The sequence below is a fragment of the Engystomops pustulosus genome, chromosome 10 (assembly GCF_040894005.1).
Source record: "Engystomops pustulosus chromosome 10, aEngPut4.maternal, whole genome shotgun sequence".
NCBI lineage: Eukaryota > Metazoa > Chordata > Amphibia > Anura > Leptodactylidae > Engystomops > Engystomops pustulosus.
Window position 1 is genome coordinate 84267612 of NC_092420.1, and position 16554 is coordinate 84284165.

General features: G+C 43.0%; 2 protein-coding genes across 5 annotated transcripts in view; one reads left to right on the forward strand and one right to left on the reverse strand.

Annotated features, from left to right (window-relative positions):
* Positions 1 to 15751, reverse strand: part of MCOLN2 (mucolipin TRP cation channel 2) — a 28576-nt gene extending 12825 nt beyond the window's left edge. The window contains exons 1-4 of one of the 3 annotated variants that reach the window (XM_072127391.1): positions 15539 to 15751; positions 4067 to 4229; positions 3797 to 3970; positions 1828 to 1978 (exon numbers count right to left, since the gene is read on the reverse strand). In XM_072127391.1, the coding sequence (XP_071983492.1) occupies positions 1828 to 1978; positions 3797 to 3970; positions 4067 to 4219 (478 nt within the window). In that variant the 5' untranslated portion in view covers positions 4220 to 4229; positions 15539 to 15751. Of the gene's footprint in view, positions 1 to 1827; positions 1979 to 3796; positions 3971 to 4066; positions 4230 to 7902; positions 8329 to 15534 lie in introns of those variants that run through there. The other 2 variants (XM_072127390.1, XM_072127389.1) reach the window with 2 other exon arrangements.
* Positions 15752 to 16098: 347 nt separating this feature from the next.
* The window catches only part of LOC140104790 (mucolipin-3-like), a 33799-nt gene continuing 33343 nt past the window's right edge, over positions 16099 to 16554 (forward strand). For both annotated transcript variants that reach the window (XM_072128476.1, XM_072128477.1), the window contains exon 1: positions 16099 to 16208. In XM_072128476.1, coding sequence (XP_071984577.1) covers positions 16165 to 16208 — 44 coding nt within the window. In that variant the 5' untranslated portion in view covers positions 16099 to 16164. The remainder of the gene's footprint in view (positions 16209 to 16554) is intronic.

Here is a 16554-nt window from a genome sequence, read left to right on the forward strand (position 1 = left end):
GGGCTCAGCTTTAGTAAGCAAAAAATGCATATTGTGTTAAAGTTGTGATAGATGTCATAGATTGTAAGCTCTTGGGAGCAGGGCCCCAGGACTGCATAATATGATGGCGAAATAAAGATTTTTTTAAAATAAACATCATTATTCTATAATTAAGGGGTAAAGTAGTTGCCATCAGTTAGCAGATTTACGAAGAATAATAATATAGAATGATAATGATATTTATTATATTGACCATGTGGGCAGGGGGACCACCCAATACGATTCCCATTGGTGTCTCTGTATCGATGTACAAAGGACATAGGCCCCGCCTACAATAGGGCAGATAATATTATTATTAATTCTTTATTTTATTTAGCGCACACAGATTACGCAGCGCTGCACAGAGCTTGTCCCTGTCCCCATGGGGCTTACAATCTAAGCAACCTAACAGTATGTTTTGGAGTGTGGGAGGAAACCGGAGGACCCGGATGAAACCCACGCAAACACAGAGAGAACATACAAACTCTTTGCAGATGTTGACCTGGGTGGGATTCGCTACCAGGACCCCAGTGCTGCAAGGCAGAAGTGCTACCCACTCAACCACCGTGCCGCCCTAGATAATTTGGGATTGGGCTCAATCCGGACTCATCTACAAAGGAAACATTTTGGAGGGCGCTGCAGGATATTCCTTAGCAAAACCAAGACCCCTTGGAATTTGAGCTGCCGCATTGTGACCCAACGATTGACTACATTCCATGTATAAATCATGAGATGTATAGAAATGAAAATCCACGGTCCAGCCAAACTGCAAATATTTTGGTAAAATCACATACAAGAGTGCCGAAAGTGACATGCACCCATGGCCGACGCGTTTCAGATAGTCTTGCCGTCCTTAGTCATGAGATGCCAGATAAAACGTGTATAGAAGCGGCTATTACTAACTCTTGGGGTAGAGCATCCTACAGTTACTCCATCTCCTGCTTCCCGTATCATGGTAGACTTCTGGTCCAGGAATGAGCAGAGCAGTATATCATGGTATCTGCTATGGCCAATAAGTGGCTTCCCCACAAGTGATGTCCAAGTTGGCCAAAGCAGGTCCCATGAAAGAAAAAAAAAAAACCAAAAATACAAGTTGCTGATCTCCAAGTGCACAGGAGAGGGAGCGGAATCTGGGTCGGATCCAAAGTGGCCAATCCAAAGAAAAATAATTTCTCCAGCACTCAAAAATTAATAAAATCCAATAAACTTTTAACGCTCCATTAAAAATACATGACAAACATTGGGGGCGCGGGGGGGGGGGGGGATGGTGGATGTAAAAAGACTTTTTGTTGGTTGCGTTTTGTTGGTCATGACCATGACTAAGATTTGTGTAGTTCGAAACGCGCCAGACTTTTTACATGCATCTCATGTTTGTCATGTATTTTTAAAGGAGCATTAAAGTTTATTGGATTTTATACATTTTTGAGTGCTGGAGAAAATGTTTTTTTTTTTCATCAGGTGCCATGAACCCTGGGACTTCATGCCAAACAATGCTGGAAACCGACGCACTGCTAGAGCTGGTGCAGGACAAGTACATTGTTTTTTGTTACTTCCACAAGGTTTTATAGAATTTCAGGACAACCCCTTTAAGAGATTCTCAACTTTGATGTAAGAACCACAGGATCTCGACCTCAAGGAATAGCCTTGTGACCACTGATCAAGACCGGTTAAGAAACTAAAAGGAAGAGACAAAAAACAAGCCCCCGGAAGAGTTCCATTAAAACCTGTGACTTCTAAGGTGGTGTTCACACTCAATAAGGCAAGTTTTATCTTGACACAATATCTTAGCCATCATTTCATGTAAAATACCTGTTTCCACTGTAGGGTCTATGTAGAAGGTATCATTGAATGGCTGCATTAACCCTTTACGGTAATGCTGTTTACAGATCTTCAGAGCTTTCCTTTGCTCATCATTTTCATAGCTGACTGTACCCAGCGAGAGGTTACCCATCTGACGGTACTACGGAATGAATATTTAGGAAAGAAACAAAGCTTTAGGCTCCACGTGATATCCGAGAGCCATAAGAAAGTAATAGGTTCTATTTTTTTCATGGACCCAATTTACCCAAGGGGAGGTGTGAATGTGGCCTTACAAGGAAATCTAGAATCAAAATCCATCATGATAAACCAGGGACACTTATTCACAAATCCAGGCACCGTGACTGATAATCTGCCAATCACAGGCTATTACATTGTCTCCCCCACGCCCCCTTCCCTCAGTGGGAAGGGGAAGTGCTCATGTACAATGTAACAGTCTGTGAAGCTACAGCACGGAATGGCTTTGGTAACACCCCCCAGAGCCCCCGGAAGGAGGCCATGGATAATAAATATTCATAGATCCAGACACCATGACTGTAGTAATCTTCTTGCAAGTGTCCCTGGTTTATCATGCTTAATTTTGACGTCAAAGCAAATTGATTTTTTTCAAAGCAAAGAATGGTTTCAATATCCTATGCAATGCTTTAAAAATTCCTTTGTCAGCATTCTGAATCGTTTCAGAACTTTATATAAGTTTTATTCACATTACATGGCTCCCTCCTAGAAGCATGTGACGAGTCACCGGGGAGGGGCACCTGCAGCCTGTGTGTGCCCGTGTCTCCTCCGGCATTTTTCCTCTCCTCCACACCATCCCAGTCACTCAATGCACATGACAGGAGGTGGGGATGGGGTAGGGAGCTGGATGAGAAGCGAAGGACACAGGCACGCAAAAGGTTTCAGCTGCCTCTCCCCAGGACTCACTACATGCTGCTGGCAGGGAGCCAAGTAATGTGAATTAAACTTGTATAAAGAACTGAAAATGTTCAGAATGTTGACATTTTTAAAATCATATAGCATAGACTAATGGAACCTGTCACCAGCTAAAAATTATGGTGACAGACTCGCTTTAAAATTAGATTTCCAATAAAGTAATTGAGAATATGGGCTGACATTAAGAGAGAAGGTCTTTGATGCCCTAAAGCTCCATATTAACTCCTCCTTAACACGGGCATGAACCATTTTGGGGATGTTTTTGTTATTTCTTGACAACCCTTAGGCTAGATCACACTCTCAGCTGTGAGATAGGGACGTTAATGTCGGTTTGATTTCACTGACCCAGTGAATGTTATTATACAAAACGGGTCCGTTAAAATGGTTCAGACTGGAACTGGCGCTACTATCTAACACTTCTGATACACGGTCCCAAAAAAAAAAAAAAAAAAAGATTTATTGAATCGATCCATTAATCTAAGTGGTGTCCATTGAGAAATCATCCATTTTTCCCTGTGATGGGCATGAGACCTTAAAGGACATCTACCACCAGGATGAAAGATTATAAACCAAGCACACTGACATACTGGTTTGTGCCTCCTCTGGCAGGATCCGCTCTTCTTTTAGCTCCTAAGGCCTTTTATTTTAAAAGAAAGCTTTTAAAATTAGTCAAATGAGCCTGAGGGGCTCCAGGCTCTATAGATGTCAATGGAGCCTGGAGCCCCTCAGGCTCATTTGTATATTTTTTTCAAAACCTATTTTCATAAAAACAAGGACTGAAAAAGCTAAAAGAAGAGCAGATCCTGCCATAGGGGGCACACACCAGCATGTCACTGTGCTTGGTTTACAGCTCTTCATCCTGGTGGTAGATGTCCTTTAATCTACAGGATTACCATAATTGGAAAAAAATCACCACTTAAATGTTAAATTTTTACCTTGAAATGGTTGTATAGAGAAATACATTGTAAATATAGTAAAATCTTAAATATGGGGTGGATAACAATAACTTGTCTTAAAATGAATCATTCACCTGGTCAATCACATGGTTAATGCGTTCATAAAAGACTTTCTGGTTGTAAACTGTTTGGCTGTAGTCATCCTCATCAGTGCCCGAATAGTTCTTAAGAAAGAGGTGTTTGAACGCCATCGTGTTCTCTTCCTTGAAGGACACAACTAGTTGATTGCTCAACCCAAAGAGCACAAGCTGAAAAGAGTGAATGGAAATATGAGGTCTTCTCATTGGTCTTTGGTAGCTGGAGGTAGACCTTTAGGATGGTCACCATGTTGGTTCCATACCTACCTGTGTGGTCACCATAACAATCTTCAGAACCTGGAGGGCAAGTTTCCACGGTATCTGGCGTCGTGCTCTGTATTTGTCACAGGGGCTCATGAAATAAAACTTCAGATCTTCCCGCAGTTGGAAGCCTTCTTTCTCCAGCTCCGACTGTTCCATGGATGGTCCTCTGCCCAATACAATGGAAGAAAAGTTGAGATGTGGTATTTTCCAGGCACTGGACCTTTCCTCATCACATATTGATGGCCTACTCCCAAGCACAAGCCAATTATAGACCTAGAGCCACCAAACATATGAGACACCTACACCTACAGAGAGATGAATGAGACCACCACAAGTAGAAAACCACAAGGATGAAGGGTGGTCTTTGCTCAAAATAATAGTCAAAGGTGGGGAGAGAAGACCACCCTTCCACCTAGTGGTCATATCCTTGGTGGTGTCCTTCATCTTTCTGTAGGCTGTGGTGTTTTGATGGCTTATAATATTTTCAATGACTATAATAGATTTGTGTCTAGAGGTGGACCATCAATGAGTAGAGATCCAGTTCATGGCAAACACCACATCCCAAATTAGCTCTATGATTTCGAGAAGAGCGCCATCAATGGAACAGAGATAATTCGGGATGTGGTGCCACGTTTGAACTGGATCTCTACTCATCACATATTGAAGGTCCACCCCTAGACACAATAGTGTAGAGAACATTATGAACCACCAAAACACCACAACCTACAGAGAGATGAAGGAGACCACCAAGAATACAATCACAAGGACATAAATGGTCTTTTATGATCTCTAGCACAAAAACGTACAAAATTATGGAAGCCTCCTCTGATATACATCAAAAATAATAATAATGTAAAATACAACTACCTAGTGCTTGCACGTTAACATGACCTTTGATATCTTGGCTAAAGACAATCATTACAACTTGTACCGTGACTATGATTTTCCCATACAGCCTTCTGTATGTCATGTGACATCAAGTTATCAAGTAACAGACCATAAACTTAAGTAATAAAATAGCAGAAATAATCTGACAATGGACACATGGACAACAAAAATTATGAAAAATAATACCGTAATCTCGTTTATGGTGCCATAAAGTCAGCCCACGTGAAAAATATTTTTCCAATAAATATTTTTTCTTACAATTTTTAAAAAATACCATAAAAATGGTAAACTTAGGATTTTCTATAATGTAATTACTGTATACATATTATATATGGTACACAATACAAGCTGTTGTATCCAAAATGCAGAATTTAGTCCAAATCTACAAATCCACCCAAAATCAGACCCAATTCTAGATGGGTTGAGGTCATTGTACTAGCAAGTATTTGTTTAGTTTCCAAACTTTTTAAATTATTAATTATTTTTTATTTCAACCAATGACGGTAGTTCCAATAGAAAAGAATGTAAACAGAAAGTCTATGGAGATATCCCCCTCCCCCCCTCCCCAACCTAAAAAAAGAAAAATCTCAACATCCAACAAGTATTGTCCGGACCCACATTCCAGAATTCACTAATTTTTCTAATTTAAAGTATTGCATTTGGGCCATTACTGTTAAAATACTTTTTTAAAAGAAGGAGAACCTCTGCAATGCCTCTGCTATGCTACATATTCCACAGGAACAGATTTATACATGACGAGCGCATACGGACAGTGATTCCCTGTTCATCAGTAGCAGTCAATCGCCGGCTGCTGCCGAGGTTCCCGGACAACAGTGGTATATGGTCAGATACGCCTGTTCCCTACGTTGTAAGGACACGTCGGAATCCTACTGGCAAATAAATGGTGTGAATCCAGCCTAAAAGGGAACCTCATAGCTACTGCACAACAGGGGCGGATAAAGACTGCCATGGGCTGTATGAATATTATGGCCCCTAGAAGTCTGGAATCACTTCCTACATCTGGTGCTAGAATCAGCACATCCACCACATACACACCATAGCTCTTACTGGCATCGGTGCAGTCTACATTACTGGTGAATCTTTCAGAAAACACCCGAGCCCTTTTCCACAAGATATATATCTGCCTTACTTGGGGGACAAGGACTGATTTGGCAAACTCTGTGCAGAGCTGTGTAATCTGTGTGCGCTATATAAATAAAAGGAATTATTAATTTGTGGAGGGTCAGAAAGATACATCCCTTATTTTACGTTTATATGAGATGTTTTACATGTAGCGCATGGCGTGTGTCTGGTGCACCTGTGGAGCCTAAAGGAGGCGCGCAGGCCGGCGCCAAACTGAGAGGCAAAACACGAATGCACAACAATTCTAAAAGGGGTTACAGTGACATGACACCAGGGGCGGTGCGGAGCCAAGGCCCCATTCACACGGTGTATTTTGCGACACAATCCAAAGGCTTCCCCCATAGTCACATGTTGATTTAACATTGCTTTTACATTGTGTTGGAGCCTTTGGATTGAGTCTTTGGAAAAGTGTTCGTATATTTGTGTAATGTAGTACATCCTACTGTATACAGCAAAGCTTGGCACAACAAAGAGTCCTCAGATAAGAGGTTCCTGGATTATAGGACTTTATAGAATGGGCCGTACACTTACCGGTAGTTCTTGGGGAAGGGGTATTGCATTACTCGTCCGACACTCCGCGGATAATTATACAGTCTTATTATTGTTACCACTGTATTTAGCAATGGGGGCGAGTAGATAATAACACGTTCCTAATTTCTGTACCTCTTGCCAAGAGTTATAAGATGTTTATATAACCGTCCATAATCCGGCGGACATTTATAGGCATCAGTGAAGCATTTACTGTAACACGAAGGACTGTGGGGGGAGGGAAATATATCAGAAGACTCCTTCAGGGGGGGACCGATCTTGGTGTCATTTCTTTACTTTCAGAAAAGTACAAATTTTGAAATTTGCATAATCACTAAAATATATATATATAAATAAAAATGTATAAAAAGGTTTTTAAAAATGTTGGGCTTTTTTGTTTTTTTTAAATACAGCAACTAAAAGTTGAGTCCCGAACTCTGGCATTCCCCTTGCATGGTGCCCATTTCTGTTATTTACAGGCCTGGCAAGGATCACATGACCTCTGCAGCCAATCACTGACATCAGTAATTAGATGGGCGAGAATAATAACATTCTGCCATATAACTGCTCACGTGACTATGGGCACAACAGTTGTTTATGACCAGCATTTCCCGCATAGGTCATCAATATCACATCCGTGGGAACCAATATTGAATAGTAGCTGCAATAACCTGGCACATTATAGTCATCTGCCTTAAAGGGCATTCACCACCAGGATGATGGACTGTATGCAAATGAGCCTGAAGGGCTCCATGGTTCATTGGTGTTAATGGAGCCTGTAGCCCCTCAGGCTCATTTGCATGTGCACTTCCCCCCACCTCTCTGCTTGCTGTTATCTCATGAGTATAATTTTAAAAAACTGATTTTAGAAGGAAGGAGGCCATGAATAAACACATTAGAAGATAACCACAGTCAAGATGCTTGGATCTATGAGCAAGTGTCACTGGTTTATCATTACCGATTTTGATAGATTTCCTTTACGCTCCATACACGGTACAATTCTACGAAATGCAATGGGTGCTTGGTGTCAGGAACCTGGGTCAATAAAATCCTAGAACAGCTAGAACCACCATTAATCTATGTGGGTCTAAGAATCTCCTACACAACATCACTCGTGACCGCCTGGGTACAAATGCCACAGTTCCTTAAACAGCTCATAGAATTGGTGGGAGTCCCAAAAGTTGGGCCCCAACTCCATATGGAGCCCTTTTCGTCAATGGATCTCTATATGCCCCAATCATGACCACCAGCTACATCCCATACATAACAAACTTACTTACAGATCTAATATTTCATCATCTTCTGGATCAGGACCCAACAGGAGGTCATTTATAGGAAACTCATACATCCTGTATGAGGAGTGTGAGGTCCTCTCCCATAAGAATCCTGTAAGGCTGAAGGCACGGCCGGTATTCCAGATCATCGGACCATCCTTGGAGAGGGGAGTAAATCTCACACAGACGCCGATCTCTCCGAGGGTAAAGTGCTGGAATATCTTGGAAGAGACAAATATCTTCTTCTCATATTCTGTGCAAAGGTGAAGACAAGTCAGGTGTGCAGCGCAGGCAGAGCCGGATATTGGATCTCAGCGACTACAAGGAAACGCACAGGACACCTTGTGTTTGTCTTTCGCTGAGGTTACTGCGACTTGTTTGCTTTCTGAACTTCATATAAACCTGTAGAGATTCCCGTCATGCAAGTCGTTTGGGATTTTTATGTACAGACAGACAATGCGGGAAAACCTGCCCTGTCCCGTGATCTGTCATGTAATAATTATTGTTAAACCCGAGGAAAGCAACAGAGCACGCAACTAGCTCTTCCTTCTAAACACTCATACAGATTAGGAAACCTATTTTTATTCAGTTTTAGGTATTGTGTAATCATAACTCTGCTTGTAGGGTTTGTAGTATGCCTTTAGTCATTCCAGGACTGATCTCTTAAAGGGAACCTGTCACCAGGGTCCTCATTTTCACTTAAGACAGGTTACAGAAGCTTATTACACCTGAATTGCACATCTGTCTTTCTGCTTTCTCTAAGCATTTGCATTACAATATAATTGTGTGTTTTAACTTACATTGCATCCTGACAGAATCCTCTGTGTAGTCCCAGGGGTTGGGCTTTGGTTTGGATGCATTTCAAAAAACAACATGTAACTTGTCTGTGCTGCAGACTCCTAAGCTTTAGGCCCCCACCTTTGTGCTCCTATGCAGTCCCTCCCTCCCCCACTGATGCCTGCTTACCAGGGTGTGAGTTCTGTGAAGGAGCAGGAGGGAGAAGCTGTACGGGAGCACAAAGGTGGGGGTTGAGAGCTGATGAGTGAGCAGTTCAAACAAGTCACAAGCCTAACCCCTGGGACTACACAGAGGTATCTGTCAGGGCGCAAGGAGAGTTATAACACTTAATTATATTGTGATGCAAATGCTTAGAGAAAGCAGTAAGGCATATGTGCAAAGCAGCTGCAACCGGTCTTTAGTGAAAATGAGGTCCCTGGTGACAGGTTCCCTTTAATAGATCTCTATACAGTGCAGCAGTACATTGAATACATCTAACTAACCAGATCATTCAGTCCAGCTACAATCCTGGAATATAAAGGCATCTTTCACAGTATTGCTTCTAATAACAACAAACACAAAGTTGTGACTACATAGATCTAGAGGGATGATACCTTACACTGGCTGCAGCATTGTATGGTCACAACTGATAAAGACTCCCATTAAGTCAACACAGCCCGATACTCTTGAAAGGGGTCCTCCAGTAACCCACAATCAGATCAATGACGGGACCCCCATCCCAGCAGCAGATGCGCCGGCTGCTCTATTCATTTCTATTGTACTGATGGAGATTGCCGATAGCGTTCTCGTGATCTGTGGTTGTCTTACCACCGATCAGCAAGTTAACCCCCTACTCTGTGGATCAAGGCTAACCTGTATGTCGCTGGAGAATCGTGATAATATGAGCTCCGCCTAGTGGTGGCTGCCAGAACTGTATAATTATTAAGTGATCTTCTACTCCATTTAAATGTTGCTACATTAGCTAAATACAGTGAGAGCAATATATTTACCAATTTTACCATTAGATCTGAAAATTAGGGACCGTCTAACGCATCTTAATCTAATCCAACGTGTGTCAGAACAGCACAATGACAGAACAGAATAAGGATCTTCGCTCGCCCAAGGGATAAGGGTCATCATGTGTCTGGTGGTTGCTTATCCTCCATTTTTAGTGAAATAAACCTGCTCAGACATTTGATGTTTATGGAGGGGGTGAAGAGATATCCATGGTTATCTGATTGTTATACTGTTACAACCCCCCCCCCTCCCAAATAAAGAACAGGACTACTGTCAATCTGAAATCAACCCATTTCAGACTAGGTTAATCCATTGCTATAATTGGCGGCTGAATACCTGGACTCCCTGGTTTGTGTGGTTGACTTTCATACATTCAGGATCTCAATGACGGCTCTATCCCTTCCGTGTCCTTGGCTTCTCTCCAGCCGGCTCACCTCAAAGCTAAAAGAGCATCAGACTGCCAAACTCCAAAAAAAAAAAAACGTATAAAGAGGAGCGCTGTGAGAGATGGACAGATATTTATATATCCTGCTCAGGTTCTGCAGTGATGGACCATCAAAAGGGAAGGAGGACATTGAACAATGACTGCAGATCAAATAAGAAGCCGTCCCCTCCCTCTACACTACCAACATGCCGAAACTGATAAAAAAAGGCTTTTGTAATCACAAAAAAAAAAAAATACTACAACTATAGCAAAAAAATGCCTTAGGTTGCAAACTGTTGCAAAATTGCTGAATTATTATGTTGGGAGAGTCCCCAGGTTTTATCCTATCAAACTACCAGCCTCCACATGTAGGCAGGGGCGTAATACAGGGGAAGCAGCCATAGCAGCCTCCAGGGTCGGCTTTAGGTGCCTACAGCCGCCTTCTTTCTTCGGCATGCATCCGCTGTACGTGCCGGCTCTGAAGCCGGTACATCTGATGACATCACCATGTGTGCAGGCTTTAGAGCCGTCATATACAGTGCAAAGCGCCACTTCAGGGGAACGAGAAAAGGTGAGTTTTGGATAATCATGTGTACTGGTGTCTTAAAGCGACACTTGTACAATTGATCTGGGGGCTGAATTTTTTTTGGCGGTGCCCCGTGGGTAAGCCGGGTGCTGGGGCTAGGCCTGGAAACTGCTATGCCACATCTGTAAGATTCTACAACGTAAGGTCCAAGATGGATTATACAGGAAATTCGGGACAAACTTCAGGGTCACTGAGCATTTATGGCCCAATATATATGTTATGGGGTCCTGCTTAGCATCAAAGTCCAAGAATTATGCCACATCCTGACATGTGGGGTGTACACTATTGGTTGACCACTGACACCAAGATTCATGGATTTTGATGCTGAGCAGGACCCCATTATATGTATATTGGGCCATAAATGGTCAGTGACCCGGAAGCTTGTCCAGAATTTCCTGTACAATCAATCTTGGACCTTACGTTGTAGAATCTTACAGTATGAAGCATTAAAGGAGCCTTATATCTAGAGGTTGTATATGCAGGACATCCTGTAAGGACAATAGTGGACAACATACGGAGACTCTTCCTCCTAAAACAGACGAAAAAAGTAAAAAAAAAGCGTTCACGTAGTTAAATCCCATATCTGTCCAACACGTGTGACCCAGTATTTCCTATACAGAGCACTCATTATATCGCTGGTGAAATGTTACATTCACTTAGTACCAATTCAGAGGTAGAAGATGAAGTCACCAGGACAACCCTCTTTTCATTTTGTTGGTTAACCCAAAACAAGCTGGTTCCGTTTCATAGCAGAGCTGTATATGGAGCAGTTGTCCCATGCAGGACCACCCTGACCGATAAGTTCTGTTAGGTAACAAAGGCTATCCCTAAAAGAACCAAGAGTCTCTGTCATCCATGTAAAATAGAAATGTATAGGCGTCAGAATACTGGGGTCTCCGGAACAGGGCTGTGGAGTCTGAGGTCAAACTTCTGACTCCAACACTGACACCTCAATTTACCCTAACTCCGATTACAACTCCACCAAAATGGTCTCCACTCTAACAGTTCTAACATGATTGTAGGCATTCCTCCCCAGTGCCTTTCCCCTCTGATCTGTAGCTATGGAGCTTCACTACTGAGCATGTACATAAAGTGCAGCCACATTCATCCCAACTAAAAGACTGGAACAAGGGGTGCACAAACATATGCAGCTTTTCAAGCATCAAGTTGTGCCCCGCACCCTGCTAACAGTCAAGAATCAAATGAGCGCTTAACTGATGGAAGTGGTGCATGAGGCCGGGTAGTGGCGAGTGCACCGCTCCTGGGTCCTCTCCTGTCGCTCCACTCCGGACACAGACCCTGAGAAGATGAGGAAGACTGCTCCTGGGTCCTCTCCTGCTCTTGGTGAAGCTTTGTTTTGGTTCCTGATGCTACAACATACAACCAGCGTGGGACAAAGAAGAGCGGCACATGGAGGAGAGAAGAAGGATCTGCAGTGTGATGTAGGGAGGAGAGAAGAAGCTGCCAGGAGTCAGGAAAGGAGAGGATTTTCTTTTGTCTGTTCTATGGGTCTCCATGATCATCGTCTGCTCTGGGGTCTCCACTATTATTATTGTCTGCTCTGAATGCAGTATTTGATTTATGGGGTGATATTTATCATTTCTGTGGTGGCAATTTGTTCAGTATTGTGTTTGTTGGTGCATCTAGGGTGCTGAGTGCTGATGCGGAGCCTTAAAGCTGAGAGCTGTGACAATGAATCAGTCCATTTTATCACAACCCCGACTCCACAGCCCTGCTCAGGAAACTCAGGTGAAGGCAACGTCAACCTGGAAAGGCTACACTGTGGATAAAATCTGTATGTATTATTGCGGATATATTGTAAGAAATCCCCCCCATTCTGCAGTTAAAATCTACCGTAAAATCCAAACAATCGAGATTTTTCAGCAGATTCTTTGTGTACACTTGGATGTCCCCTAAAGTCCTGGTCTCTAGTCTCATTGGGTATAACAGACCCCAGGCGTCTCCTTTCTGTAATATAATAGTTTCCCAGTGAAGAGGACACTTTATTTCCCGAAAAGCTCATATGACAACATTGCGACACCCCACATGACAGGTTGTCACGTGCTCAGGACTACAATGTGTCAGCGGATAGAGGGAATTCCTCCCAGCTGCAGATTTGACCCTTCAGCTAACAGTTAAGCAGTAAAAACATGATTAAAGAAGTAGTAACAATTGTCTGGATTCCAATAATAATGCAACATTCTAACCTTTTCCGCTTCACAAAAATGATCCGAAAAAGTCAGAATCTGATGATTTTTTGCCTTTAATTCTTGAACAGGTTGAAATCCTCAAGGAGGGCCTGCAGCATTTACTGACACGCTGTGTATTTAAAGTCAATACTGCTGCAGGTTTTGGCAGATCTCTCCATTCTCCATTCCATCGTTCAACTGTACAGTGGATTATACGTGGCCCCAGCCACAGACAGGGCCCTTGTGTAGCAATTACATAAGCCCTAAGGGTGCTGCCACGCATAACCCTTTGACACTGGGGTTGTGCTGCAGCCCGATTGCCTATGCGTTTCTATGGATCGGTAACCAGGACCCGATGTCTTCTATCGTCTAAAAGCAGGACACCGGGTGGAGGTTACCAATTGCATGCCTTTCCATAGAAACCCATATGTGATCGGACCGTGGCACCCCGAGCGCTTTGATTCAGTTTCTAAACTGTACTGTTTAGAAAGTACCCTAAACCAAACCTACATGTTGTGGGGAGCACTTACAGGTAGATTATTAAAGGGATTGTATAAAGTTTCTATGTTATTCTATAATAAGCGGATTGGCGAGGGTCGAACTGGTGGGACACCAGACACAAGTATGGGAGTCCCAGTACCACTAATGCATGCGATACTATGGGAGAAAATTGCTGAGCATCCTGCTCCAATATCTCTGCCACTCTCATAGACAGTAAATAGGAATGCTGGTGATACCAGAGCGCTGTGCTTAGAAATTTCCAACACTCCCATAGTATTGAATGGAGCAGCAAGGCCCATGCTCAACCCACCCATCAGTGCTCTCCAGATTGCTTTAGGTCCATTTTTATCCTCGGGAAAGGGGGTCTCTGCAGTCAGACCCTCAATGATCAGCTTGTGGATAGGGCATAAAATATAAACTTGTAACAACCCCTTACAACTAACACTATAACAGTTTGATCCTGGAACAATTAACCATTGTGCAGTGATGGGATCCTGACTATAAAGTGACCGGAGACGTCCCGCTAACGTCTTACATAGAAGTGACTGGAGGACTAGAAAGAATTGGTTAAGGGATTGCGATAACTCAGCTGTCCATCAGTGATCTATTAACCTGGAAGGCATTTCAAGTGGTCACACATGGCGGCAAAGACGTCACCTCTTACCAAGTAACATTTGGCGATCGCAGAAGACCTCGAGGTTACATGACGCGACACAATATAAAACACGGCACAATACGTGACTGTCACACACATGTATTCGAGTTGTCACCGTTGAATCCATTACACGCTAAAGCACAATGCACATTTGTTACCACCGAAATCCAGAAGCGTTTATTACACTGGGGTTGCAGATACGCCTTATTAAGACACTTGATGTGTACATATTCACTCCTACCCCGGGGCACACGGATCAGACATCCTGCTGAGTTACCATCTGGGAAAACTCAGGCGCAACTTTAAGCCTCCTAAACAAAAACCCAAGAATTTTATGCTCATCTTCCAGAGTTTGGAATTGCAAAATGTTGAAAGATAAAAGTGAAACCGGATATTCTGCAGCTGTAAAACCTCCAGCACTGATCACTTTGCAATGTGGTACTTTTCGTCGCATTCTCGGACCGTTTTTAAGCGGATTGAAAACGCACCTGTTTTGTATGTTTACCATGTGTTTGGCTGGTTTTAGTCTGTTTCACAGCTGCCTACACTTTTAGGCTGCGCTCACACGTGGCGTTTTGAACCCATTTCAGGCCCGTTTTTAAGCAGTCTGTTAAAAAACGCATGTGTTTTTGAAAAACGCATCCGTTTTTTGACCAGTTTTCCCAATTATCTTAATTAAAACTGATCAAAAACGGAACGTTTTTTTAACGCATGCATTTGACAGACTGCTCAAAAACGGGATCAAAACGCCACGCGTGACCGGAGCCTTAGAAATGAAGCTAAACAGGATCAAAGCAGCCAAACATTCAAAAACTGATGCGTTTTAAAAAAACGTGTGCGTTTTAAAACAGATTGAAAAGGCATGCATTTAAAACGGTCCAACGTGTGGCATCACCCTTAATCACAGAGCTATAATTTCCTGATGGGGCTCTGCACAGGGAGACAGCGCTACGATGCTGGGAGTCCCTGCATACTGTAATCACGATTTAATACAAGGCAGCTGCCCTGCGGGGAGTATTATACTAATATCAGTAGCTCCCCAGGATATATGGCTACCCCAAAGTCTGGGTTTTATAGTGTGAACGAGCCCTTATTTGCAGCATATTGATGAGAACTGTGCAAATCAGATACACACACACCGCAGCGGGAACGCCATGAGCTGCAGAAGATAAACTATTGGGGTGAATTTACACTTTGGGATTTTTCGTACAATATTCCAACAATAACAGATGAATATATTGGTTTAGGACCAATCTGTAGTAAAGCTGCTTAATATACAACTTTGAATGGGAGTAATAGACATGGGAATCTATGAACACTGCAACAGAGGAATAGTTTGGCGATTTAGTAAAGGCAAGTCAGACTTCTCTTTACTGAGCGATTAGGAGATTACTAGTTAAGCAATTCCCTAACTTTCTGTGCAAGTTAGCTTTGAGGTAGTTCCACTACTCCCAGTGATGGGATAACAAAGAGCACAGAGGTTACTTACCTACCAGGGACTGATCCAACACACTTCAGAGAGATATCCATGTGACTGCAAGGAGGAGGAAGGATCAGACTCACAGGGAAGGAGGGAGGGAAGGGAAACTCAGAGCCTGCTATGGGGCTGCCCTATGCAGGAAACACAGTCATCTACTCCAGATTTTAGCTTTGAAGGACAGAACCCTTCTCAGTCTGTGGGAGGGTAGGGCAGGAATTTGGGATGGGAGGGGGATGGGGTCTCATAAAGGTCTCGCTGGAACTATCATTGGAATATAATGATAGAATAAACTAATGATGTTATACCAACAATGACAAAACAAAGGGAAAATAAGCAAAATAGAAATGTATAAACATAATTGTTTAAGCCTAATTATATAAACTTAATGCAATGGATGTAAAAGTAAGGCCGTGTTCACACATGGTATTTGTGTTGCGTTTCGAAAGGCCTCGGGGAAGGGGCTTGCCTGATCGCAGATGCTTTGCGCTTCAAAACTTAATACAAATACCATGTGTGAATGCGGCTTTACCTCTACCTCCATTACATTAAAATGATATAATATATAGGTATCTGCTGGGACATCAACTCCTGCGATAGAACTGCATGCGGTGTCTGCATATAGTAAGGCCTGGCTGATGCATGAAAACGTCTGCTGCTGCACACAGACGCGGAAACAAGGAAAGGTGAGTAGAGTTTATTTTTAATAAACAAAAGGGGAGCAAAGGAGGCGGCATAATAAGAAGTGGATTAGAGGCGGAGACCATAATAAGGGGGGCAGAGAAGGGGGCAAAGTGAGAGGGGGAGCAGAGAAAGGGGCCACAATAAGAGTGGGAGCAGAGAAAGGGAGCACAATAAGAAGGGGGCAAAGTGAGAGAGGGAGCAGAGAAAGGGAGCACAATAAGAAGGGGGCAGAGAAGGGTGGCACAATAAGAAGGGGGCAAAGTGAGAGAGGGAGCAGAGAAAGGGAGCACAATAAGAAGGGGGCAGAGAAGGGTGGCACAATAAGATGGGAGCAGAGAAAGGGAGCAC